We start from the raw sequence: 27,830 nt of genomic DNA, 5'->3' as shown, positions 1-27,830 counted from the left end.
GACAGCACGTGAACTGCATGCCTTGCAGGCGTGGCCACCAAGTGCACCTTGCAGCTGGGGCCAGTAAACAGCAAAACAAAATATGTGGGATATCAGAGTGTGCTTCAGCTGTTGTAGGCTATTGAAAACCAAATCTTTCGTCAGGGTATATGGTTCCAGATGGCTGCAAAGCTGATCTAGCCGCTTTCTGCTAAAGTCGGCTCCCAACACCCTTAGTCTCCTCCCTCAACTCTCTCCTCTTCCACGGATCCACTGCTCGTTCATTTCCTTTCAGAAAAGAGCAGGCCTCCCAGGAATATCAACCAAACTAAATTAAAAACCAAATTTTAAAAAATGCAGACTAGGGGTAAACCCTTGTCTCAAGGCAGGATGAGGCAACCTAGTAGGAGAGAATGGGTCCTCAGAGCAGGCAAAAAGAGTCAGAGACACTTCTACTGTTGGGAGTCTCCCAAAACCTCACGATAAACTATATTGTTCTAAGAGAATTTATGTGTTTTTTTAATCAATGGGTTATAGTAGGACATTGACTCTCTGCATATAGCTTTGGTTTTAAAGCAGAATATTATGGCTATCTCATATAAATCAGTAGATTAGTTAGAATTCTATCATAAAACAGAAGGTCATTATACCAGTGTAACCATGAAGTACTGCTCTAGAAAACAGTGTAGAATTTTCTTGGGATGTTAAGCAGAGTTGCCATAAAGTCAGCACTCCATCCAGGGGCGTTCTCCAAGGTGTGTCAAATCCTGTCTGCACTGGTGCATTAGAGACGCTCACAGAATCATCCAAAATGGCTGAAAAGGAAAGCAATTCAAACGCTTATCAGCTGCTGAATAGATACAAAAAAAGTGCTGTAAATCTATTTGGCTGTAAAAAAAAAAAGGGACACAATATTATACATGCTAAAATGACTGAATCTCAAAAAACGTGCTTACAGTGAAGTTAGGTAGTAACAAAAGAAAAAGAAAAAAAAAAAAAAAAAAAACAGTGTGTGATTCCACCTTGATGAAGCACTTATAAAAGGCAAACCTGTAAAAGCAGTAGATGGATGGATGTGGTCCAGGACTGGGTTTGGAAGCTGGGGGTGACCACAAATAGACACTCTTCTTTTGGAAGGTTTCTGAAATTAGCTTGCAGTTATCATTAGCTAACTCTCCAACTATTAAAACAAACAAACAAACAAACCCTCATTAAATGGTATATTTGATGCCCTTTCTGGTAAGTAAAGTATGTATCAATAGAGAAATTAATAATTAATTTACTTGTTGGCAATGTCAAAAAAGTGAGAAACATGTAACTTACTGAATTAGGAAAACAAAGATACACTCTACAGTAAATCTTTTTCTGTAGGAGACCGGAGGGCTGTAAGCTCCAGACCATCTTGGGCTACCTATGAGGTTTCAGGATAGTCTGGGTTATGTGGCAAGACCATGTCACAGAAGCAAACAAATAAAACACTTGCTTTTTCTATTAGGAGCAATTGAGATATCTGCTACCCAATTAAACCACGAAGGAAGATACACTTGTGTTGCTCGGAATGCAGCAGGTTCAGCACACAGGCACGTTACCCTCCGTGTTCAAGGTATGGAAGGTTGTTTGTTTCCTGAACTCTTGCTGGTAGCTTAATGGGTGGAGTTCTTCTCTAGCATGTACAAAAACTGGGGTTTGCTTCCCAGCACCACACACTAAAAGTTGGCTGGTTTGAGGGAGGGGTGCTAATTATTTCCGTTTCTATTGTCATGTTTTATTAAAAAAAAAAAACTACACAGAATAATCTAAAAAATATGTTTCTTCTTCGGCTTTTGTGATCTCTTCCAACATCAGTTTTTTCCACCAGCGTTTCCTACTACAGCTACTATATAGCAAGATCTAAAAAAAAAAAAAAAAAAAACATAAAAAGGCCAGACAAAGCTTTTCTCTTGTACAGTGAACTCACTGGTGTTTGGGGTAGTGGATTTGGCACATGGAAACCTATCACTAGAGCAGGCAGTTCTGCTTTATAATAAGCAATGCTATTCTTTTGTTGATTGGATTTTGCAGAGCCTCCAGTCATCCAACCCCAACCAAGTGAACTGGATGTCATTCTAAACAACCCCATCTTACTACCATGTGAAGCAACAGGAATACCCACTCCATTCATAACTTGGCAAAAAGAAGGCATCAATGTCATCACCTCAGGTACCTACCATGATTTCAGTCAAGATTGTCGCGGTATATATAGTGCTTTGTAATTCAGAAATCTGCCTTCTTATCAAGTGAAAATAAAACTTTACTCTGCTTTTACTGTGGTATAGGCAAGAGCCTTGCTGTTCTTCCTAGTGGCAGCTTACAAATCTCCAGAGCTGTTCGAGGAGATGCTGGCATTTACATGTGTGTGGCTCAGAACCCAGCTGGTACAGCCTTGAGCAAGATCAAGCTGAATGTACAAGGTACTTGAGTAATTCATCTTCTATGTCTTCAGACTGTTTGTAACAATATATACTAATTGTTCATATATAAACTGTGCTTGCTTCTCCGCACAACTCTCTTCACTATTACACCATAGTGTATTACTTTTCCCCTAGAAAAGGTTCTGGGGCCTGGAGCCTTTCTACAGAAGATGATAGAATGTGTTCTTTTTACTTCGTGTGTGAGAACTAGGACTTGTTTTAACTTCTATAAAACCTTACTTGATACAATAGGCAAATTTCCATGGTTCACTTTCCTGACTTTGATTACCTATAGTTAGGCATGGCTTACAGATATGAAACAGAATATCCCAGAAATGAATAACTTGTAAGTTTTCATTTCTTCTGAGGAATATAGTGAAATTTTTTCTTCAATGTGAACTATGTCTAACCAGCATATCCACCTTTCATATACTGAGTCTCTTAGTCTCAGCATCAGACCTCCTGTCACAGGAGTCAACACCTGTGACCAGTTTCCTTTCTTTCACTTCAAGACAATCTCAAGCTGCAAAAAGTTGCAACGTTGACAATTCACATATGCCACCAAATTTAAACAGTAATTCCTGGGAGTGAAAAATGGCAAGAACAGTGTGACATTTTAAGAGAGAATGGGATAGTAAAAGACTAGAGCCATACAGTGTATCAACTGTCCTGCTTCATTTTAATACATTTGGTATTTACATTATTAATCTCTTACTGCACCCAAGTTATTAGTTAAACTTCATCATAGGCATGTGTATGAGAAAACAAGGAATACAAAATTCTAAAATATAATCAGTTTCAGACATCCATAGGGTCTTGCAGTGTATCAACTATGAAGAAGGAACAAATGTGCTTGTTCTTATTCATGGTAGCATATTTAGTAAGTTAGGCTTTAGAATTATTTTATTTTTATTTATGTGTGTGTGTGTGTGTGTGTGTCTGTCCATCCATGGGTATGTGCACATGAGTGCTGATGCCCACAGGAGCCAGAAGAGTGTGTCAGATCCCATGGAGCTGGAGTTACAGGAAGCTGTGAGCAGTCCAGTGTGGGTGCTGAGAACTGAATTCTGGTCCTCTGTAAGAGCAGCAAGTGCTCTTAAGCACTAAGGTCACTTATCCAGCCCCTTGAGAACAGAACTTTTAACAAGAAAAACAGCCCAAACTTGTTGAGGTGGCACTGAATTAAAGCGCTTGTCACCAAGCCTGATGATCTGAGCTTGATGGGGTGGTGGGGGAGATGCACTAGAGAAGGAGAGAACTCACCCCCACAAGTTGTTCTCTGACCTCCACACACGAGCATGCATGCACAAAGGAATGGCAACAAAAGATAACTTTAAAATTACAAAGCCCGGGGATTTGTGTGAGAGGGAAGGGGGCAGTGAGAAGATAAACCAAAAACAGAGAGATGGAGGAGGAAAATAATTTTTCATGTTAAACTGACGGTTTCATAATATAATTTTTATGTCTTTCTAGGCTATGAAGTAAAATGGTAATAGGTTTCAAGATACTGAACTTAAATGAATTAATCCTGAATTTCCTCACATATAGCATTTCCTATAGAGAATTAACAGAGAATTAACAAACAGAATAAAACTCACATTTCTGTTATTTGAAATCTTAATTTCAAATTGTGCCAAAACAAAACAAACAAACAAAGAAGAAAACCAAAGACTGAAATGATGAATAATGGAAATAAGATACATTGGGTCATTTTATTGGGTCAATTGTTAGGGTGGGCTTCTCTTTGGGGTAAGAGGAAAGTTAAGAGATGAACAATGATTAAGGACAAGCCATCTTGCCAAATTGTCCATACTGGTGTGACCAGACAGTGGTGAGCAAGGAGAGGGCAGGAAAGCATGAAGAATAGACCAAGACAAGGCCATTGTTGAAGGACCAGATACACTGTGGTGGAGTTTCATTCTCTGCTCAACAGGAAGGGTGCAGCCAGGATTATGGTTCTGTTTTGACTAGATGCTTTTGGACACTATGTAGATATTACCTTTGGGGAAAGGCAAGAGTGGGACTAGAAGAGTGGTTAGAATTGTTTGGCCAAGGTATCATGGTCTGAGAGAGGAAGCCAAAGTATAAGCTGCACAGGAGTTAGGAAAAGTTGTGGATTGAAGATGGCTTTGGAGCTATAAAAACCAAGGCAGTTGACACATTTGAAGGTTAGAAGAGACTTATGTTTTAGGGGCTTCAAGTTTGAGTTTAAGAGAGTGGAAGTGTAATGAGGGATCACTAGGGTGACAGAAGCTACCTAGAAAAGGCTATGGCAAGCAAGTGAGTTTCCTAGAGATGGCCCACCATTTTGCCTGGCTGCAATGGGTGCACTCTTGAGAAGCATAGCCCCAGAGACTTTGTTTCATGATTGCTTCTTGCTACTGAAATGCCTTTCCTGTCACTATCACAGAGCCTAACGATTCCAGTGCATCAACCCACACTATTGGGCAAATTTCCTAAAGATCAATATGAAAATGAACTCACATGAATAAATGCTGGTTAGAGGAATTAATGACTTTAGAATTCCTGACTTGATTCATATAATTTTAGGAAAAAAGTTTAAGGAGATAGTTTTAATTGTTTTGCCAGAAAAATGTAATAAAATTAAAATTAAGAGTAAAGCATGCCCCCTCCTCATAGATTAATAAGTAAAGACTGCATAATAAGGAATACAATGAGTGTTCGTAAATTGCACTAAGAAGAGACACAGGCTTGGAACAGATCCTTTCCTTTCCAGATGTTTTCCTTTGTAATCGAGGAAAAACATTCATTCTAGTTCAGGTTCAAGGATAGAAGCCACAGGGGTGCACTATGAGAAAATAAGGCCATGTGAAACTGTTGTTTTGAACTTAAAATGAGCTTATGATTGCTTTGAATTTACCATCAATATCCTTCTGTAACTCTCCTTTAGTGTGACATTTTATCTATGAGGTAATTTTATTAAAAACCTTCATCTAATAAGGTATAAAAAGGCTGAAAGAAAAAATCAAGTGTGGCTACTGGACCGCTGTTCCATCTACAAAATGCCTGTCTGACTGTCTATATGTGTATACATACATACGTATGTAGGTATATGCTTATGTATATAAGTATGCATGTGCTCTTGTGAAATTGATGATGTGATGACAGAGAGAGACAGAGAGAGAGAGAGAGAGAGAGAGAGAGAGAGAGAGAGAGAGAGAGCAAGTGCCTGACTTTCTTCCTTCTCTTTTCTCTCTGGTTCACTAAGAGTTAACAAACTCTGAGCCTCTTGCCTGGCCAGGCAGGGGCCCTTGAGCCAGAGCCAGAGAGAAAAGAGCCCAAGGAACTAAGCTTTTTTTTTTTTTTTTTTTTTTTAATCTTGATCCCCTGCTGCTATCAGTAGGAGTCAAATTGCCAGAAGAGAATATCAAAGAGTTAAAGAAAGAGTTAAATTGCTAAAAGTAAGCAGCTTTTGGCCCTTCAGTGGCCGAATCCACACCCCTTTCCCTGCTGGATACCAGGCTAGCTCCTTTCACTAAGGAGGCCACGGTTTCTGCTTAGTCCTATTGAATGCAGGAAACTTTTAAAATTCATGATGCTGATGTCAGGTAGAACCCTGTGTATTAGAGTTCATGGCTAGTGTATAGTGTAGGATGAAAGATCATCTACAATCAGTATTAAATCCAGAGATGAGATGTGATTCCCTAAGGAAAGAGCGTGGATGGAGAAGAAAGCCAAGGACAAAGTCCTGGGCCAGCTCTTTGCTTTGAACTCTGATAAAGGGAAAGACACTGGAGAGGCAGGGGAAACCTAGCTGGAGAAGAATATTTAAAAGAGAGTGGTTTTAAATGCACTGCAGTCACAAAATATTAAGTCAAATTGTTCATTAATTTCCGTAACATGTGGTCATAGAAGTGTCAGATTTGAATTTTTCTTCATTAGATTGTTTAAAAGGTTGAACAATGAAGAGACAAAGACACACATTAAATATTGGACAGTATCTAACTGTAGACACCAGAGGCTTAAGAGATCTAGATAGGGTCTCCCCTTGCAGATATAGTTTGTGGTTGGGAAGCATACACTCAACCAGTTAATGCCAGTCACTATAAATAATCTTAGCATAGATATTCATAAGTATTTAGATTCTTTCTGTAGTAGATGATCTAGGTCTTGGCAGATAATCCAGAGCAATACCTAAGCAGTGAATGGTTGCTGTAAATCCTTGGAAGGCAAACCCTTGACAGGTTTCTGAAATGGGAGAATTTGTGTGTGTGTGTGTGTGTGTGTGTGTGTGTGTGTGTGTGTGTGTGTGTGGTGTGTGTGTGTGTGTGTGTGTGTGTGTGTGTGTGTTCTATAATCCATTTGTCTGTGTATTCATTTTTAAATATTGCACTGTGCTGAGACATCATGACAAGTTCCCTGGAAAATGCAGGGGTTGAATGTATCTTTGAGCAGTGGAGTATTTCACAAAGCTTGACGGTGTCCAGTTTAGAAGTACCCAAAGTGAATCATAAAGTTTGTGTATGTTAAAATACCTCTGTAGACACTCATGACTCTCTGAAAGACTCTCTTGAATGGGACCCTCCCAAAACCTCACGAATAGATGCTTATCTTGTTTAAAATCGACTGTTGCTTACACTTGTTCGTTTATAAAGCCCATGAATTTTAATGTTCCAAACAAAACCAAACTACAGATAGAAGACCCACGGGAGGTAAGTTGTACACTCAGTTTGAACCTTCTGTCTTTCAGTTCCTCCAGTCATTAGTTCTCATCAAAAGGAGTATGTTGTCACAGTGGATAAACCTGTCTCTCTACTGTGTGAGACAGAGGGCTCCCCACCACCTGACATTACCTGGCATAAAGATGGGCATGCACTTACCGAATCCATCCGCCAGCGCATCCTGAACTCAGGCGCTCTTCAGATTGCTTTTGCTCAGCCTGATGATGCCGGTCGGTACACATGTATGGCTGCTAACATGGCGGGATCCAGCAGTGTGAGCACCACGCTCACCGTCCATGGTAGGTTGTTTAACACGATTTATTCCCATCTGTTGTATCACTGCGGCAATGAAAAAAGTCACCAAGAAAAATGTGATGGGAGTCAAAGCCAGAGTGTGTATGGAGAAGAGCACGTACTTGACTTTCAAGTATGCGTTCAGTACGCTGCATTTGCTTGCGTGTGCACACATCTGTGTGAGAGATGACATCAGCGTTTCCAGGAAAATCAGTGCGGCTAACACCCGCTTCATATTGTGATTGTTGGGGCTTGTCTGGATTATGTGGTGACCATGTGAGTTCAGTGGCTCTTCTGTTTTACTTCTTGAAGCTTCAAGTCATTTTGTCTTGAAAGTAATCAACATTTGACCCAGAGGATACACGCAGTTTGAACCTTATGAGAACTAAAAATTCACTTGATTCCTTATTTTAAAGTAGCACAACATCCATCTGTACACTTGTTTCATTGTATTAAGATTTATAACATTATCTAAACATCAGCATTAATGAGCTGGAGAGATGTCTCAGTTGTTAAAAGCACTGGCCGCTTTTTTAGAAGACCCAGGTTCAATTCTCAGTATCCATGTGGGGCTCACACCAGTCTCTGACTCCATTCCCAAGAGATCCAATGCTTTCTTCTGGCTTCCGTGGGTGCTAGGCACAAATGTGATGCACAGGCATACATGCAAAAAAAATACACATAAAAAGTATCTTTAAATATATTTTAAAAATAAATGTCAAGATTAAAACAGTTTTATTGTCTATTTCAAAACTAATGATAGAATATTAATGCCACTCGTAGGAAACAAAAGCAAATTAAACTTTTCCAACTTCTATTTTTGGGGGGTATATTTTATTTTAACAAGTGATTTTGCTTTTGCTGCAAAACAACAAAACATAGAAAAGAGTTGTGCACCCATGGACCCTAACAGGACAGGCCCCACACCCAGAAGTGGTCAGCCAGTTCAAAGTGAACTCCATGGATTTGTTGTTCTTTGCATTGCTGTTATCATTCTTAGTTTTGCTTTGTTTTATAACTTAAGGAAATGAACATAAAGTTGCATGAGTGAACAGTCAAGGGAGGGTCTGATGAGTTGGAGAAGGTGGATGAATGTGATTAAAAGTTACTGTGCAAAATTTCCAATGAAAAAGTAAAATAGCGTATGACCTCCAAAGATAGGTAAAAATGCTTGAGGGAAGGATTATTAAGGCCCTGCCCCCAGATTAGAAGCCATTAGCAGCTGCTGGCTGCTGGAAAGAGATTTATTTATTTATTTATTTATTTATTTATTTATTTATTTATGGTGGCTGGCCATTGGTGGCTTGTCCATGTCCCAGTAAATGTCCTCATACCCTCACAGAGGTGAATACCTACAGGCAGCAGTCTTGAATTCAGTGACTTAAAAACGTATGTAAGTCAGGCAGCAGTGGTATATGCCTTTAATCCCAGCACTTGGAAGGCAGAGGCAGGTGGATCTCTGTGAATTAGAGGCCAGCCTAGTCTACAGAATGAGTTTAATGGCAACCAAGGCAGAAAGACTCTGTCTCAGAAAACAAACAAACAAACAAAAACAAAAAAACAAAATAAAAATAATAATGATGGTCATAAATTTAGATTAGATAGAAGATGGATGGATGGATGGATAGATAGATAGATAGATAGATAGATAGATAGATAGATAGATAGATAGAATAGTGTAAGTGCCAGAGGGGATGGATATCACTATAAAAACAAGGACTCCAAAATCAACATGATCAAATCTCGTAAGAGACTGATGCAGCATGCACAGGGCCTGCACTGGTGTACATCAGGTCTCTGCATGTATGTTATGTCTTCAGTCTTGTGGCCGATCTGCCCCACGTTAGGCGACAAAAATGTCGAGAGCCACTCTGCCCCACGTTTGGGAGCCAAAATGTCGTGGACTGCTCTATCAGTATTGGAACCCGCACTGCCAAAAGCCTTGGGGGCTAAATTGTTAGAGCCCACCCTGCCCCAAACTGCTCCGGTCCACAGGTTGGGGTTCAGCAAGAGAGAGAGTGAGGATGGATGTGAAGAATGGAGACCAGAGAGAGTGTGATTCAATCTTGTTTATTCTTCAGTCTCTCTTCCTAGTCTAAGTCCCTACTTCCCAGTCCTAGTTCTAAGTTGCTAGTCTCTTTCCCAGTTCCAAGTTACTTCTCCAAGTGCTAAGTGCCTAATCCTAGTTGCCTGTCTCGAGTCTCAAGTGCCTACTACTTTCTTCTGTCTGCCTCTCACCTTTTATATGTCTCACTTCTAAGCCATGTCTTTAAGTCACGCCCTTAGGTCTTATCTCTAAATCACACCTTTAAGTCTCACACACCCAAGGGAAAATCCTGGGTATCTAAAACAAGATGTTATCAGAGTGTTCTCAGCTGTTGTAGGCTATTGTAAACAAGTCTCTTGTCAGGGTATATGGCTCAAGATGGCTGCAAGGATGATAGCCGTCTTCTGTCGGCTCCCCACACAGTCTAGTGTTTTTATGGAATTCCTGAGTGTGTGAACAAGTGGGTCTCTGATTCTCTTAGGCTCTTTTCCTTCTGTTTCTTTATTTTACTCAATTCTGATATGTTAGTTTTATCTTGTTTTATTTTATTATTATCCTTTAGTACCCTATTTGTTTTCTAATGGGAGACAAAAAGGGGGTGGACTCAGATGGGAGGGAAGGTGGAGAGGACCTGAAAAGAGGGGAATTATAATATACATAATCAGTGTATATTATATGAGAAAAAAATCTATTTTCAATAAAAGGTGGGGGAGGGAGGACATGAGGTTTGGAGGAAGATTTGTTGGAGGGGTTATGGAGAACACTGTACAAGGGAAGAGGAGTGGACCCAATTAAGATACATTTTATACATGTGAAATTTTCAAAGAATAAATAAGAAGTATTATTTGAGAATGAGAATGTGTTACTTTCATGTGACAGACTATTTCATAGTTTGGGGTTTTGTTTGGTTGGTTTGGTTTTTCTGTTTGTTTGTTTGTTTGTTTGTTTGTTTGTTTTTCCATACTCCAAAATATGACAAAGCCCTTGAAGAGATGTTTTTATGTGTTGATTTTCAATATGAGCTCAATTTTCTGAGTGACTATGTCTAAATTCTTCTTAGTACCACCTAGGATCCAAAACACAGAAGTACACTACACCGTCAACGAGAACTCCCAAGCTGTTCTCCCATGCGTTGCCGATGGAATCCCCACACCTGCAATTCACTGGGAAAAAGACGGTGTTCTTATAGCCAACTTGTTAGGGAAATACACTGCCCAGCCATATGGAGAACTCATCTTGGAAAATGTTGTGGTAAGTTTACTGGGCATGAGTAGACACTGTAGAGCCAACTGGCTATTCACCTTCTTCATTTTGGCAATTTAGCTCGGAAGTATTTCCTTTAAGACTGAAAGGAAATACTCTTATAAATTCAATGTAAGATTAATTGCTCCTGCATTTCATTTTACATCCTGGGAATTAGAAGTGTATTTAACAAAAGGGCTGAAAACAGTAAGTGTCCCCCTCCTGAAATTATCATTTTACTTTTGTGGAAATTTGTATCAGGAAAAATTCTAAGTGGTTGTGCTGTTCTTGGAGCTTATGACTATGTGCCAGGATGACAAGAGGGAAGACATTCCTGTGAGTTTAAGTATAGTAAAGAAAAATATCAAAAGAGTGCCTTTCTCCATGCAGTTTTTAAATAACCCTGTCTAATAATTGGCTTCAAAATGGAGACTCTGTGGAGCTCCATGAATATGATTAATCCCCTCGGGCGTCCTGTTTGGGGTCTGTAGAACAGTATCGATCAAGCAGAAGCAGTTCAATTTCTGGGTGATCATATTGGGAATCTGCCTTTGACTGTAACTGCTCTTCTAGGCCTTAAAAAATGAGTGAGGAAATAAGTTTTTAATTATTAACTAATCTTTTTTTACAGTCTGGCCATTATTCCCCTCTCAGTCTCCCCTGTCTCCAAGAGGATGTCCCCACCGTTCCATCCCCACCTCACACACCTAACCCTTGAGAGAGACTTGAGGAAATAAGTTTAAAATCTGTAAGACAGTGCCTCGGATACACTTAAAGGATCCTATCAATAAGGCATCTTATACATAGCAGACAGGAGACATGAGTAATATGTAAAATTCTTTTTTGTGAATAATATGTAAGAACTAGATGTTTTAATACTTAAGTTCAATAAAAACAGATTTTTAACCTAAGTTGTCATCATCTGGTACAGTTAGTGGTATGCAGGTGGAGAAGCATTAAGCTTTCCTTTGAAAAAAGCACCCAAACAAATTTAGATTGTTTCTATACTGAATGGTATGGAATTTTAAATAAATAGAAATATAAAATAAATTGTATACTTTTGTTTTTGGTGCTTCAAGTAAAGGAAATATTCTTAATATTTTAGATTAGGGTAAAACAATTATCAACAGATACATAACCTCAGTGCATCTGGTCACATTCAACCAACTCATCACATATTTATTTATTTATTTTTGTTTTTTAACTCATTTTTTTGTTTTTATTAATCATTCCATTTGTTTACATCTCAAATGATAGTCCCCTTCCCAGCTACCCCTCCACAAACCACCACTCTCACATCCCTCCTCAACGCCCCCTTTGCCTCTATTAGGGTGCTCACCCACCCACCCACCCAATCCTGACCCACTGCTCCAGCATCCCCCTATGCTGTCATCCCATATTTATAAGGCACCTTCTCTTTGAACAACTGTGCTTTACTTAGGCACTGGGAAACATCAAAGAACTTAAGCAAGAATGAGCCAGGTATATTTGAGAAACCAGCAGGCAGTTAGAGCAAAGAAAGAGAATAACTTAGAAAAGGAATCAGAGAAAAATGGAGACCAGGTACATGAGTCCAAAAGTCTGAGGAATGAGGATAGCACAACCACCAGTGAAAACGGGGATGGCTGCAGAGGCAAGGGAAGGAGCACTGTCAGTCCCCTGGCTTCTTCCACTGTGATGAAGTTGGCCATTGGACTCAGCAAGGGAGACTCCTCTCACAGTGTCCTCTGATGGTTTTGTTCTCTGATCATTTTACCCTGAGGGCCCACTATGTTGTCAATCAGATGCCAACAACCTTTGAGGTTCTTTGTTTCTTTACTACACTGCAGAGCAGCCAACCCTGTGCTGTTTCCTAAGGTCTTGTGAAATAACTGTTCTAGTTCTATGTGGTATGGGGCTTACTCTTAAACTCCTACATTTTAAATTAAATTAAAATAAAATGTAAAGTCTAACATGACTGTTCATGCTGAAAGATGGATATATAAATCACCTTTAGGAGTGAGTGCTCCTTGAGGGAACAGGTGCTGAAATTTTGTGTACTTTAGGTAGGAGATTGTCATATATTGATACTTAGGAAATTTTTTTTTATTTAGCTGGAAGACTCTGGCACCTACACATGTATTGCTAACAATGCTGCTGGTGAAGACACACATACTGTGACCCTGACTGTTCATGTCCTTCCCACTTTTACGGAACTTCCCGGAGACCTGTCATTAAATAAAGGAGACCAGCTACGGTTAAGTTGTAAAGCCGTTGGCATCCCATTGCCCAAACTAACATGGACTTTCAACAACAATATTATTCCAGGTTGGTGATTTAATTGTTCAGCTATAAATGCATGCACCTGTTCAGCAGCCTGGCCCCGTCTATGTCCTCTTGGGAGACCACTGAGGAGTCACAAGTAGAGTTGACTCTTTTTATTCTGTGAAATGGCTGGGATCAAGAAAACACATGCAGTCCCCCTACTTGAGAGATGGAGGCAGGAGAGTCAGGAGTTAAGGTCATCCCCAACTACTTGGTGAGCTGGGGGCCAGCCTCTGCTATTGGAGGTATTATCACTAAATTAAGCAAATAAATAGAGCCAAAAATTAAATTCTGTAAAGTAATGTGTTTTTCCCCAGTACAGACTCACTCTTCATTTTTTTTTAAATGAATCACAAAACAACAAATTCTATGTTACAAATAAAACAACATAAACAACAAAAACCCTCTCCCTGAAAGCAGACAGTATTGAATCTTAAACATCTCCACTTGCTTCTGATGGGCCCCTGCATTGCTGATCAGTGGTTTTGGGGGCTGCTGCTAGGAACCCACAGATTCACTCATCTTATAGAGCATAGTGCTTCTCGCTGGATGAATGAGCCTCAGAAATGAAGAGATCAGGTGACACATCAAGTTTCTAGCCACCGTGCCACTGTGCATTGTGTTAAAGTAGTGCCTAAGCAAAGAGCATTCAGCCCTGGAAGACACGTGACTATTTGTGTGTGTGTTTGCATTCGCGCACGCATGCGTATGTAATCTTTGAGACTATAATGTATCATTTCTCCTTTTCCTCCCTCCAAACACTCCCCTTTATCCCTCCTTGTTCTCTTTCAAATTCATGGCTTTCTTTTCACTGTTGCCACAGACATATGTATGTATACAGCAGTTTGACTTTATCACCAAAGACACCATCAATAATGAGTATAAACACACTGTGAGTAATGAGTGGTTGTCCTGTCTTCACAGTTCTAACTTGCATCTACCAAATACCCTGCTGGAGAAGCAGTTATAGCTTGAGATTTTTTTCTGTCATGATCAATTATGTGAATGGCTGAAAGTCATCAACTGTATCATCTTAGTATTTACATACCATCCCTTTATAAAGAAAAGCAGTATCTAAAAATTAGAACTCTTTTCTGAAGGCACAGAACTAATTCTGGCATTTAAACTTTTAAGCCTATTTTTTCACCTAACATAGTTGAATGGGTTCTTTAAAAATAAGTGAGACAATGCATACAAAGAAGCCATGTATAAGCGGATAGTTTCATTTTTATTTACTATCGGACTTTTATGTAGACTCTCATTGGTTGTTTTAAAATTAGCATGCTCATATATGCTCTCATTCAAATATGGTAGCTGCCTTTGTAAATATTTACATCCTCAGCCTTTATGATTTATTGGGAGTTTTAAGTTATTATTGATTTGATCATTGTGTTGTTATAACCAACCAGGGATGTCCTTTCATGATTTCCCCGCAACCTGCCAAGTCAGTTGGATTACAACTGAAAAGGTGTTCCCACCATTGATGTAAATTGTTTGGGAAGAAAACTGGTGGTGAGATAAAAGGAATGGAAAATGCCATATTTCTGAATGAAAGGTTTTTGAAACTCAGAGCAATTAAGAGCCTGATTTAAGTGACAGGCTGAGATGAAAGGGGCACTTTAAAATACTGTGGAGAGATGTTTGTTTTCATTCTCTTTTCCTGTTCCATGGGCTGGTTTTGGATCTTCAAATGAGTTGTCTATAGACACAGTAAATAGCTCAAGGGTGGCTCTGTGGTAAGGGCTCTCTTGTTCAGTTACGGTTCAATTGCTGACTGGCTCATAAATCTAACCTGCAAAATATTACGCTGCTGTGACATTTTCCTAGGTCACATCTGTGTTGTTTCCTAATCTGTTTCCTCAGCCCACTTTGACAGTGTCAATGGACACAGTGAACTTGTTATTGAAAAGGTGTCAAAGGAGGACTCAGGCACTTACGTGTGTGCAGCAGAGAACAGCGTCGGCTTTGTGAAAGCAATTGGGTTTGTTTATGTGAAAGGTAGGTGAACGCGTTCTATTTTCCCTTTGTGATTTATTCATAATGAAAGTTTGTTTCCTCACTATGAAGTAATACAACATGACTGCAGTTTATTATCCTAATGTCCGAACGTGTATAGATTCATGAGGAAAAAAGAAAACATGAGTTTCAATTCAAAGGTAAACAGGGGTTGCAGAGATGGCTCTGTGGATGGATAAAGAGGGCTTGTCGTTTATGTGAGTTTGGATGCCCCAAACCCATGTAAAACCTAAGCAGATGTGTCAGCAACCTATAAACCCAGCACTCAGGAGACAGACAAGAGACACTGGGGAAAGCTAGCTAGCTAGACTGGCTGGGACTGGTGAGTTCTAGGTTCAAGAGACTTTGCATCAATAAATAAATTGGTGAGTGATTGAGGAAGACATATAGCACCAACTTTGGGCCTACACACACACACACAAACACCTACAGACACATATATTTACAATACACACACATGCACAACACACACACAAGCACCCACACACACATATATATTCACATACACACAAATGCACAACACACAAACAAGCACCCACACACACATATATTCACAACACACACACAAGCACCCACACACACACACATATATTCACAATACACACACATGCACCACACACACACACAAGCACCTACACACACATATATTCACATACACACAAGTGCACAACACACACACAAGCACCTATACACATATATTCACACACATGCACCACACACACACTATAGATAAGGAAAAAGTAAATACATTAAAGAGATCATTTGACTTTAAGTGCATTACCTCCACACAAGGACCGAAGTTGACAACATTATTGGGGATTAGTAAGAGTGATAACTCTGAAAACCATGACATTTTAAAGTGGCTTTCCCCTCACTGCTAAGTTATATGTTTATGTGTGTCAAAAGTCATACAGGAAGTGTCAGCACCTGCTCTTTCTTCCTGCCTGTCTTATGGTATTTCCCAGAGCCCCCAGTCTTCAAAGGTGATTACCCCTCTAATTGGATTGAACCACTCGGCGGTAATGCAATCCTAAACTGTGAGGTGAAAGGAGACCCTGCCCCAACCATCCAATGGAGCCGCAAGGGGGCTGACATAGAGATTAGCCACAGGATCCAACAACTGGGTAATGGCTCCTTGGCCATTTACGGTACCGTGGTAAGTTTCACTGGAGTTGTTGACACCATCTACACTGCTGTGTCCTGTGTCAGTGCCATTCATAGATGAGAAGTTTCTTTTCCAGTCCTATGCAAATCATGAAATCAAAGCTAACCTATTCCTCCTTTCAATTTTAATGCAATATTTTAAATGTATGTTTTAACTGATATATATATGTATATATATATTCTAAAAATTATATCTATTAATATTATAGCATGTGTTTCAGTCTATGTCCACTATATAATGCTATGGTAGAGATCTCAAAGTCCTTTCTTTAGCTTTTTTATTTTATCTGAGTTTAGCTTATTATTCAATAAGATACCAGAGTTTTCACATTGTCTAATCATAACTCAGTACCCATTCATCATGTTTTTTCCACCACTCCCCCATGCTCATGCCCCGAGTTTGTTTTATTTATTTATTTATTTATTTATTTTCCCATTAAACTCGGGCAGAGTCACACGGGGTAAGCAGGATTCGAACCAGGAGAGAGGGAGCAGAGGGCACAGGCTCGCCCTCTATTTATTTATTTATTTATTTATTTATTTATTTATTTATTTATTTGATATTTTATTTACATTTCAGATTCCAATGCCTTTCCCCCTTTCCCCTCCCTAGAAAACCCCTATCCCATGCCCCCTTCTCTTTTTTTGCTTTTATATAATTTTTTTAATGTTAATCAAAGGCTTTGTAAGTTTGGTAATGCTCAATATCAAGATGCCCATACAATCAGCAGTGTAACCCAATACCCAACCTAGATATATCAACTATCTTTGACTGGCAGAGACACGCAAACATCCACCTCCATGTTCTTCTCTCTCTTTCTCTTCTCTTCTCTTCTCTTCTCTTCTCTTCTCTTCTCTTCTCTTCTCTCTCTCTCTCTCTCTCTCTCTCTCTCTCTCTCTCTCTCATCACCTATCTTCTCCTCTCCTCCTCCTCCTCTCCTTACTCCTCCCCTTTCTCTCCTTACTCCTCCCACCTTAGCTCCTCCTACATATCACCCTTCCTGTTAAAATAAAACTTTTCTCTTAAAATACAGTTAGAGCATAACTATACCAATTTGTGTCAGTAAGGTACAGGTAGACCTAATACCCAGTCCATCATTTTGTTGACTAACTACAACCTCTATCATCTCTCCTAACTAAAACACTTAGTTCTGAACCTGGATTGTTTTCTTGGCTTTAGAATGAATGTCAGCTGAAAACCATCCTCTCAAATCTTTTCTCTCAAAGTAAATAAGCCAGGATTGGCTATGAGACTATAAGTCTTCAACCCCATCAGAAATCCAGAATGACTGAGTTAACTGAAATTATGGGAAGCACAAAGCATAGCTTCTAAAACTTAGCCAATTTATAGAAACCACTGAACGCCTGGACAGTCCCTATACTACAAAACATTGGAGCATCTGATCTTCAGCCTTCTGGCCCAGAATCATCTGACAGACCTAGTGATGCAGAATTATTAAGGGCTGATTACTCTGTCTTGGCAGATAAAATCCATCAGTCCACTATTTCGCAGGTGTGTCCTTTTCTGGACAGTAATTTGTCTGTAGATGAAAAGAGGCAATTCTTGCCTAGTGGATGTCTCACCACAACTGGAGTAACAACAAAGATGCTCAATTTCTTCTTAGCATCCAAGACAGGAAGCTGTCAGGAGCAAACAGGTCTCCAATCAAACTGAACATTAATACAGAAATGTTTGTAACGTCAATTCTGTGGACTTCTGACATTTTGAAAACCAACTATCCATGTAAGGCAATCTGGACTGTTGTCTGTTAACTCCTCTCAGCTATTTCTAAATAAAATATGGAAAACACCCTAACAATAAACCCAGAGCAATGAATTTGCTATAGGCCCTTAACTCACAGGCTAACCATCTCAAATCAGTTAAAAAAGTTAAAGAAGGACTGGGTCTAAGCCTTGTATTTCTAAATGTGTTATATAGGCACAATGCCTATGAGAGTAACAATATTTATCTGACTTTTATGTCAATAAGAAGCTCGTACCAATGAAAACCTTAAATTTAAAATCAAAGTAAATTTTCAACCATTTAAGAAATTATAACTTCATCTTAATAACAATTATACATATTTCTACCAATAGTTTATGGCTACGCAATAAATCCTAGCTAATCCTCCCTGTTCCAACAAAACCACTACTTTTCCCTAGAAAGACAGCCCAATATTAACCATCTCAGTCCCAAAGCCCAGGAAATAGGGACACCAACTCTTCAATAACTTCTTCAAGCTGATTACGATGCCCCGCGTTTCTAGTAACCACCATCTGAATCTCAACCTTGACTATTCCACCTAGGAATGGAGCCATCCTGTGCCAGGCGTATGTCACTTATCCTAACAATTTCCAGTTGTCTGCCTTGTCACAGATAACAGCATTGCATCCTTTACTGTGGATGAGTAGTATGACATTGTGTGTATATATGTAAACCATTACTTCATCCATCAACTAAAGTCTTCTGAAACTATGAAAGAATAGTATAAGTTGATACTGTTGCTCTTGCAAATAAGTATGGGCAATAAGACAATTTTGTGGGATTAATAAGACAATCATTCATCTTTTATTTACTGTTAGGAGATAAACTTTTTAAATCTATTTTAGAACAAGAACATCAAAATGATATAAACATGGCTATAGGATAGATTTCATCAGGAAACGAATAAATATACATGGCTCTGTTCATGCTTCAGTACTCAGGAAAGGAGGATAAAGACACGATTCACCTAAATATTTCTTACCTAGTGTAGTTTCTTAACTCACATTTGGTGAACTCTCTTATGTGCTTTCATATTTTAATTAATTGAAAACAATTAAAATGCACCATTGCTTATCCCAGTGGGGCTTCCTTGGGTTTTATTTTCTTTATTTTTAAACATTGGCTGTTGTTGAATGATAGTTCAGTTTTGAGAATTTTTTTCTAGTTTTAATCAATGTCATATTGTCTTTGCTTCTTCATGGCTGCCTCTTCTTTCTACACAACAATGGGTATTTCTCAATTTTTCAAGACTACAAGGTGTTTTAATTATCCAGCTTAATAGTCCTAAATATGTGGTGTCAGCCTGGCGTCTTCCAAGTCTCATTTCCAGCTTCCTACTAGAAGCTCCCATAGAACTGACCTTAATACTTACATGTAATTTAAACAATATTATGGCAAAAAAGGAGGAGGAGGGATGGGATAGGGAATTAATGGGGCGGGGGATGGGGAAGGGGATGACATCTGAAATGTAAATAAATAAAATATCGAATAAAAAAGTGAAAAAAAAACCTTCAAGCTAAGCCTATATATGGTATTGTAAATAAGTTAAAAAGTTTAAATAGTACATGTTTTTTGTAAATATGTATAAATTTATGAAAGACTATAATTTATTATTACAATTAAATTTATTCTTCATTTTCCTTGATTTCAAACTCCCTGTGAACCCAACTTAATACATTTTCAAAAACTCCAATTAGAAAGAACTTAGTATTGGTTAATTTCTTCTGACTAGTTTGGATTCTGAGGTAGCTATGATCATACCATTTACATTTTTATTTCATAGTTTTTAAGAGGTGGTCATGAAATGATGCCATTTTACTTTGATTTCATATAATATCAATATTATATGAAGTATTTTAATTTTGGAATTTCTTTTTTCCCTTATTTCTCCTCTTCCTCTCATTTTTTAAGCTAGCTCTGAGCATAGACATGGCTAGGTGTTCCATTTTCATTAAAATGCTTTCCCAAAATTTAAATTCCAAGTGAACTCTCATATTGAAAAGGCAATGTGCCCTGCAGACCCCTGTTTTCACAAGCACACTTATTTCCGTAGAATGAAGATGCTGGTGACTATACGTGTGTAGCTGCCAACGAGGCCGGGGTGGTGGAGCGCAGCATGAGCCTGACTCTGCAAAGTAAGCCCTTCTGTCGATCTCCAGGCAACACAACAGCAGGATTGTTGCCTACTGGAGAATGACCGTTTTCCTTTAAACCTGCGTGTATTTGAGCAGTAGCTTTCACAGTGTGTCCACTTTTCTCTCCTGGTGATACAGGAGCAGTGACCATGAAGCATAATCCCAATATACTTCGACAGATTCCTTTCCGCTCTTGTCTGACACCCGCAGTTTATAGACACAGTGTCTTGGTGGCAGAACCTTTTTGACAATAGTGAGTCCCCTCCTCTGTGGTTCACCAGACTCTTGCCACATGCTTTCAAGGATGGCATTTTATATGCTTTTAAAATATGCACTAAATATATTGCGTGAGAGAAACGGTTATTTTCAATAAGAGGGAAAAACACATATTAAAAACGGAGAATAATCTAAAGGAGCTCAGAAGGCGTCCAGGTCGATTGGCAGCCCTCTTCACAAAATAGCATCTGCAGAGTGGAGGCATTGCTTTTCATGGAGTCCCTCAGTGGAGGCCATGGGCAGGCAGAGCTTCTTAAACTACGGGAGCACAGCAGTCTGTGCTGACCCAAGTCAAGAGAAACATCATCAGATCAGCTAACACACAAATCCTGACAGTGGATCCTCTCAATCCCTAACATGGAAAGGCCAAAAATACTGTTGACAATAAGCTCAAAGCACAGAGCGCTGCTTCCATTCAGATGAAATGCTTACATTTGATGGATGATTACGTAAATGATGTGCTTCATTTAACCTGAAATATGTATACATGGTATATTATACGTATATTACATTATAGCTTTATAGACATCAAAAATGTCTCTAGTATCTAAATTAAGATTCTGTGTTTAACCACATACTTTTCTTGGCCAGGGTATCATGAGTGTACAATCTTATTTAGTAACTTTTTCCATACTTAGTGTGAATGATAAACTGGATTTAGTATCAGTTTGCAAAGATATAATGTTATCTAAAAATAAGGAAGTAAGTGAGGAGCAATGGTCATTTCTACAGTGAGATGGATGTGAACATTGAAAGGTGCATTGCTGGTATCATTCTATATGGTACATACAATTCTATATGGTACTTGGTACTTGGTCTTTGTTGAGACAGCAGAACTAAGGTGAGAAAATGACTTTTCTCAAAACATGTCAGTAACCCTTATTTAAAAAAAAAAAAACCCACTAGTATATAAGTGTTGCAGCAAAATGTGTGTGCTTGCATTTTGTTTTATGCTTTAGATAGCAAGGCACACTTCTCTATATATAAAATAGGCTGCCACCATGCAGAAGTATCTGGTGCTTTTTCTCCTCTCTCCCTGAGCCAAGTGAGCCGCATTCAGTTCAGACTCGATGTCCCTGCGTGGTCGTCCCACGGTTCTCTTTTTCCTCAATGTCCTTGCTGCCCTCTGCTCTCTTATTCAACATCAAGGCCATCTGAGATTCTTTGGGGGAAAGGAAAGCATAGGTTCTAGCAAACACTAGAAACTTTGTGACCTACCACCCACTCACCACCCCTACCTCCCCTCAGCCAAGCATCCTTTCTAGTCATAAAACTACCAAGTCTATCTCCATGCTGTGTCTCTCACCATATGGAAGTATCTTCTCCCTGAAATGACCCTCCTCCATTTTGAAAAGACAGTTTGAGACCTTTCTCCCTAAGGAAGCCTTTCCTGAACTAGTTTTACAAGTATGTAGAACAATATAGAGATAGGCACCCTGCCAGCAGCTATATTCAACTCCTTTTACATCTGGTCCTTCCCAGGAACTTTGCTTGGGTTGCTGTTCAGGCCCAGATGCTGACAGCCTCTCCCTGTTCCTGAGACTCCTTCCTTTCATACCAGGATTCCCATCTCTTTGTGTTGAATTCCCCAGGAGGTGGTTCTGTGTATAACTTATAAACCAGGCTTCTGTCCATCTCTTAATTCCCTCCTGTGCTTTCTGTTTCATCATCTTGTACCACACTACTTTCTCTTTTGAAGCAATTGCATCTCAGTTATAAAAGATCCACCTTATTTGTTGACATCTTGATTTTGAAATTTCCATGTGGACGCATCTGACTCCACCTGTCCTCTAGGACTGCTCACATGAGTGTCTCACAGATACCTCAAGGTCAATGTCCTAAAACAATACAAATCACCGCCCACTCCTCACTGCCTCCCGTTAGCTCCCCTTTCTTCTGTATGTTATTGAATTACCAAACCCAAACCTTACTGCCCAGTTCATCAGTCCTTCTCTTTAATCCATACGACTCCACGGCAAAATTCCTTTCAAAATGAAGTCACCACATTTTGTAAGATAAAATATTAACATACCCCCTTAACAACCAAGACCAAGTATCTGCTTTCTTCACAGGTCCTCCCATAATCACTCTTGAGCCTGTGGAAGCTATTGTGGATGCTGGTGACAGAGTCATACTGGATTGTCAAGCAACTGGTGAACCTCAGCCAACCATCACATGGTCCCGCCAAGGGTACCCCATCCCCTGGGATAACCGACTTACCATGCTGCCTAACAGCTCGTTGTATATTGCTGCTGCTCGAAAGGAAGATACCTCTGAATATGAGTGTGTTGCCCGAAACTTGATGGGCTCTGTCCTTGTCAGAGTGCCCGTCATAGTCCAGGGTAAGTGGGAAACAGAACCCAAGACAGCTCAGATTCCCAGTCTCCTTCCAGTTTACCAATTGATGAGATTAAAACAACACAGTTTAGAGTATTCAAATGCCATGGTAATCATTCAGAATCCAAAAGTAAATTTTTTTTTGAAAACTAAGCAAAATGTTCAGAAAGTGATATATATTATACATAGAGAGAAATGATAGATAGACAGAAATGATAGACAGACAGACAGACAGACACACACACATACACACATACAGAGTAAGCACTGTGTGAGCATCTCTTATTCTTCCTATCGCCATAACCACATGAGTCAGCAAAGGATCTGAGAAGGAATTTCATGGACTGAGTTATTGTCTCACTTCTAGATACTAATTTTACCCCTAATGGAAAGTTCCCATGACTGCTCCCCAGCAGTCACACTCAGATCTACACCCAGTATGTAACATCAATGAAATTATTCTTAGAAACTTTCACTTGCAAACCTGAGACAACATGCAACGTTTTGTTTGCAGTGCATGGTGGGTTTTCGTTGTGGTCTGCCTGGAGGTCCTGCAGTGTCACCTGTGGAAAAGGCATCCAGAAGAGGAGTCGGCTGTGCAACAACCCACCTGCAGCCAATGGAGGGAGGCCATGCCAAGGGTCAGATTCAGAAGCACGACATTGTCAAAATAAGTTGTGTCCAGGTATATTTCAGCATTCAGTGTGTAGGCAGGTGTTCAATAGATACTAATTTATGTTCCCTACCTTGGGCCTACCTCGGGGTTAGTACTTGCCATTTGACTTTAGCTAACGGTGTGATGGTTTTTCTTCCCTGTAGTGGATGGTCACTGGTCAGAATGGAGTTTCTGGGAAGAATGCTCAAGAAGCTGTGGGCATGGCAACCAAACTAGGACGAGAACTTGCAGTAACCCACCGGCTCAGCATGGTGGGCGGCCATGTGAGGGGCACGCCGTGGAAACCATCATGTGTAACATTAGGCCTTGCCCAGGTGAGCACCCACCAGAGACACTAGCAAAGCTTTTGTACTTTGCTACTCCTACCATGGAGTCAAGATCCCTTTCTCTTTGCTGTGAGAAGATATATGGCTTCTATGTTGTTTTCCTGTTTTGAAAAGAGCCTTGTGAAGGAATGACAGGGTTGCAGTAAAACATCCCACTGAAAGGAACAGGGAAGTGGCTCTGTACTTGATGTGTTTTAATCATGCGCAGAAACTTAAATATATAGGAATTCATATATTGAGAGATGATGGGGACTTAAGGTGACATGTAATCTAGTCACCCATTTTCAAGTGAGGAAGTGAGCTCAGAGGGGTTAAAGTTTCACCCAGAAGTGTGCTGCTCACGAAGAACATTCTAGTAGCATGGCAGTTACCATCTCAGATGAGCATCATGACAGATGCTTGGTATTCCTGTTGTTGCTTCCTTAGTGTCACATGCCTCTTTCAGATTCAAGTGACAGAATTCAACTTAAATAAATAAAAACATTCTTCATTCAGGTAGAATTGAATGCAAGGATCTGTTCAGTGTTCCTAGTAGTGTGTTGCCCATCTCTGATCTCCACTAAGATTCTCTTTGGCTTAATTCTCCATTAAATTCTTCCCATGTGTGGAAAAAATGATGACAGACAACTGGTGGCTCACAGTGGCCTTGTAATCTCCGACCTTGGAGTGGAAAAGTTCCTCTCTCTAAGATTCATTTCAGCTTCTGAGAAACAACTAGGTTTGAGTTCAATTTTGTCTCATGCTTTTGTCTGAACTGAACTAAATCTAGGTGGTGGGCACACTAGGGACAGCCTGAGTGACATCCTCATGTAGGTTGTCAAGGGGTATTGGATTCCTTGTTGGATCTTTAGGAAAGGCCATGAAGAAGAGAAGAAGGACTAGTCAAAAACAATTTATTCATTCATTCACCTAGACTCTAGACAGTGTTTATTATGTACATTTATTTGAAGATATTTAAATTTCTAAGCACTTGGTTGGATGAAATGCTCTAGTGAATATAAATAGAATATTAAGTAGAGAATAATTTTTAATATTGATAAACATGCCAACTAAACCCAAAAGAGAAGACTGGTGGAACAAAACTGAGGGAAAATATTAAAAAAGAAAAAGAGTCACTGAATTAGGTATTGTGTCTTGTTATGCACATGAATAAAACATCTAGAAAATAATGAAATATAGTAATTAATTCATTAACTAAGGTTTGAATGGTTAGTAAAACAGAATTGAAGATTTGAACTGAGGCTGCTGTAGGTCCCTATTCTATGTATTTGGAGTACCTTTCCAGAAGGTTGGTTTTCACTATTGTATTTCAGAAAACAAGGCACTGATCTGGGAGTGGCGGTACATACCTATAATCTTCCCCAAAAATAGACAGACAGACAGACAGACAGACAGACAGACAGACAGACACCACTACCCTGAAGTCTTTAACATAACTAAAAAGCCAAGGGTTTACTTTAGTCTTAAAAAATAAACAATCTAATGTAGTGGCATTATTCTAAAGGAAAAAGAAATATTAATACCTAATTAGAGAACTTGTATACCATTTGTCAGGTATATTATTAATGAAATTATATAATGAAGATCTAAGGGTGTTGCAATTGCATTAAAATAAATGTCAGTGTACCCAACATGCTTGGTAGCTATTTGTTTACTATTATTTTTGCTCGCTGTTTTATTGTTTTATTGTTTGACAGCTTAAGTAATACCACTCCAGTGGGTAGATGCCCACCATCGAGGGTACCACAAAAACTAGCAGGCACTACTATTTCCCCTTAGAGTCTATATGTGCAGGGATAGTTTATAGATAGATAAATATTTTATTAGTCTTTCACCCACTACTGCTAGCACATACTTGCTTATTTCTTGCATCCATTACTCTTGTGCTTTTCATAAAATGCTGATTTTTCTGTTGAATATTGTACAGCTGCCATTGCTTCCTATTGCAAAGAACTTTTTGCTCATTATTTGATTTCTTTATTGATTTATATCAACAAGGACTCATATTATTCAGTAGTATGTATAATATGGGCTCAAGTATAATTCAGGGGGTTAATAATACTATTAATTTATCTATTGTTATGCTCAAAATATCCTGGATTTGGTTTTGGAGATTTCAGTGCATCCTGAGTGTTGAACCCTAACACACAGAAACCAAGACTCTCACAGAGCTTACAGGGCTGAGGGCCCTTCAGACCCCAGACCTTTTCTAGTGTCTCTACTCAGAGCCTAGGCTCCTGCTGCTCTCCACAGAGCTTCCACCTATTACAACAAATGAACTTACTGTGGTTTGAATTCTTTGTTACCAATTCCTCTCTACTTGTGTTTTCTTTGTGGTTTGATTTGGCTATTTGGGAGATTTTCAGTATCATCCAAACACTGTGATATTGTATGTGTTCTGTGGTTTACACTGTCTTTCTTTTTTCTCTCATTTTTTTCTTTTCCTTTCTTTCCTTTTTGTTTGTTTCTTTCTTTTTGTTTATCTGTCTATATAAAAGAAGGTTTTCAATCCTATTGCATCTTGTATCATAAAAGTCAATTTGGTTAGGGTTTCTTTATGAATTAAATCTAAAAAGACCAAACTTTTTCAAAGAGGGTTTCAAACGTCTATCTGCATAGAGAAGAAACAGAAAGACCTTACATAATAAACACCACTCAACTCTAGGCTCCTTTGATAAAGCATCCTTACATTGTCAGAGATTTGGGCTTAACTAACATCCTTGAAATGTAGCTATGTTAAAGCCCCTTGGTCTACAGAACATCTACAGTGACACAGCAATGTGCGAGGACTGTAAGCATCACACTCCAGGCCAGGTTTCAAATGCTCCCTCCCGCTTCTTAGGTTTAGTCAAATATTGTCTTAGAATAAAGTCTTGTGTGACCATGTTTGCCTCTATCTATAAAGCAGGAGAATAAGTAGTCACCTTAATCAAAGATCAGTTAATTATAAAAATGCAAGATATCTTAATATTTTTTAATTATAACCTTATTGATTGATTTAATATATTACAGTTTCTTATACATTGTGTTGAGAATACTGAAATACAAGTCCTCTTTTTGTTCATATTTTGGTAACGCTAGTGACCAAAGAAGCATATTCTATGGGCACCATATCTAAAACATTCTTTAAGGAAAACACAGCCCGATACTTTTCTTGTGTAAGAGAAAGCAGACGGCTGCTCCTCAGCCCATGCAGCTGGTAGGAAGCATGAGGCTGTTCCAGGCCTGTGGTCAGATGCTGTAATGTGTTAGTTACCAAAAGGAAGCCCTTCAGTGCAGTCTTTGGAAACTGCTGGTCAGTTTTGCTTCTGTTGTTTAGCAAGTAGGTGAGTGTGTTATTCAGAATTTCTAACTCATGAACATTATGTAATGGAGAAAACTGTTCAAAGACTTAGACCTGTGCAAATCACCCTGTTATTGAAAGATCCAAGAACATGCATAAGTGGGAAGCCAGGCCACGTTTAGAGATGCACTCTTGCAGTCTTAGATCCTAAATAGCATTGTTGTAAGTTTCATGTTACCTACAGCACATCTCAATCTATTAGACAGACTTGCTTAGCTGCTTCTGGTCTCCCCCACCATCCCTCGAGTACCAATGTGGACAAGTGCTTAGTGAGAGTTTAAACACTCGGGTTCTGTTTACATATGGTTGCTTGATTAAATTTGATTTTAATAAACTAGCCTCCTTTGAATAATTGTAAACATTTATTTTGGCACTAGTTAAGCCTTCTGAATGTCCCTGGACACAAAGCCCTTTGAAAACCAAACATGAGAAAAGAACATCGTTAGTTATATTTCTTTTGGTTCAATTTTAGTTATTTTAAATTGTGGGAATTTTAACTTACTATGGAGTTAATTTACTTGCATAATTTCATTTTTAAATAACTATGGTCCTGTGGCTTGAAACTGTCTCTGGTGTTTGTAGTCCATGGTCTGTGGAATGCTTGGCAGCCTTGGGGTGCGTGCAGCAAAAGTTGTGGAAAAGGAAGTCAGACCAGAACGAGGCTTTGCAACAACCCACCACCATCATTTGGTGGAGTCTACTGCAAAGGGGCAGAAACTCAGATGCAAGTCTGCAATGAGAGACACTGTCCAGGTGAGCGACATAAAGTAAGGTTATCACATTAAACTAATTAA

The 27,830-nt window shown here is 39.2% G+C and overlaps 1 protein-coding gene across 1 annotated transcript in view; it reads left to right on the top strand.

The window, feature by feature from the left end:
- The window catches only part of Hmcn1 (hemicentin 1), a 417,178-nt gene that overhangs the window by 352,401 nt on the left and 36,947 nt on the right, over positions 1-27,830 (top strand). Inside the window, exons 78-90 of the mRNA XM_034513608.2 lie at positions 1,475-1,582; positions 2,041-2,178; positions 2,295-2,429; positions 7,141-7,410; positions 10,513-10,703; positions 12,788-13,001; positions 14,862-14,996; positions 15,980-16,170; positions 19,997-20,078; positions 22,427-22,696; positions 23,206-23,376; positions 23,511-23,681; positions 27,619-27,789. Coding sequence (XP_034369499.1) covers positions 1,475-1,582; positions 2,041-2,178; positions 2,295-2,429; positions 7,141-7,410; positions 10,513-10,703; positions 12,788-13,001; positions 14,862-14,996; positions 15,980-16,170; positions 19,997-20,078; positions 22,427-22,696; positions 23,206-23,376; positions 23,511-23,681; positions 27,619-27,789 — 2,247 coding nt within the window. The remainder of the gene's footprint in view (positions 1-1,474; positions 1,583-2,040; positions 2,179-2,294; positions 2,430-7,140; positions 7,411-10,512; positions 10,704-12,787; positions 13,002-14,861; positions 14,997-15,979; positions 16,171-19,996; positions 20,079-22,426; positions 22,697-23,205; positions 23,377-23,510; positions 23,682-27,618; positions 27,790-27,830) is intronic.

The sequence above is a fragment of the Arvicanthis niloticus genome, chromosome 10, assembly GCF_011762505.2.
Source record: "Arvicanthis niloticus isolate mArvNil1 chromosome 10, mArvNil1.pat.X, whole genome shotgun sequence".
Lineage (NCBI taxonomy): Eukaryota > Metazoa > Chordata > Mammalia > Rodentia > Muridae > Arvicanthis > Arvicanthis niloticus.
The sequence above is the reverse complement of the archived record's forward strand: the minus strand, read 5'-3'. Positions and strand labels throughout refer to the sequence as shown.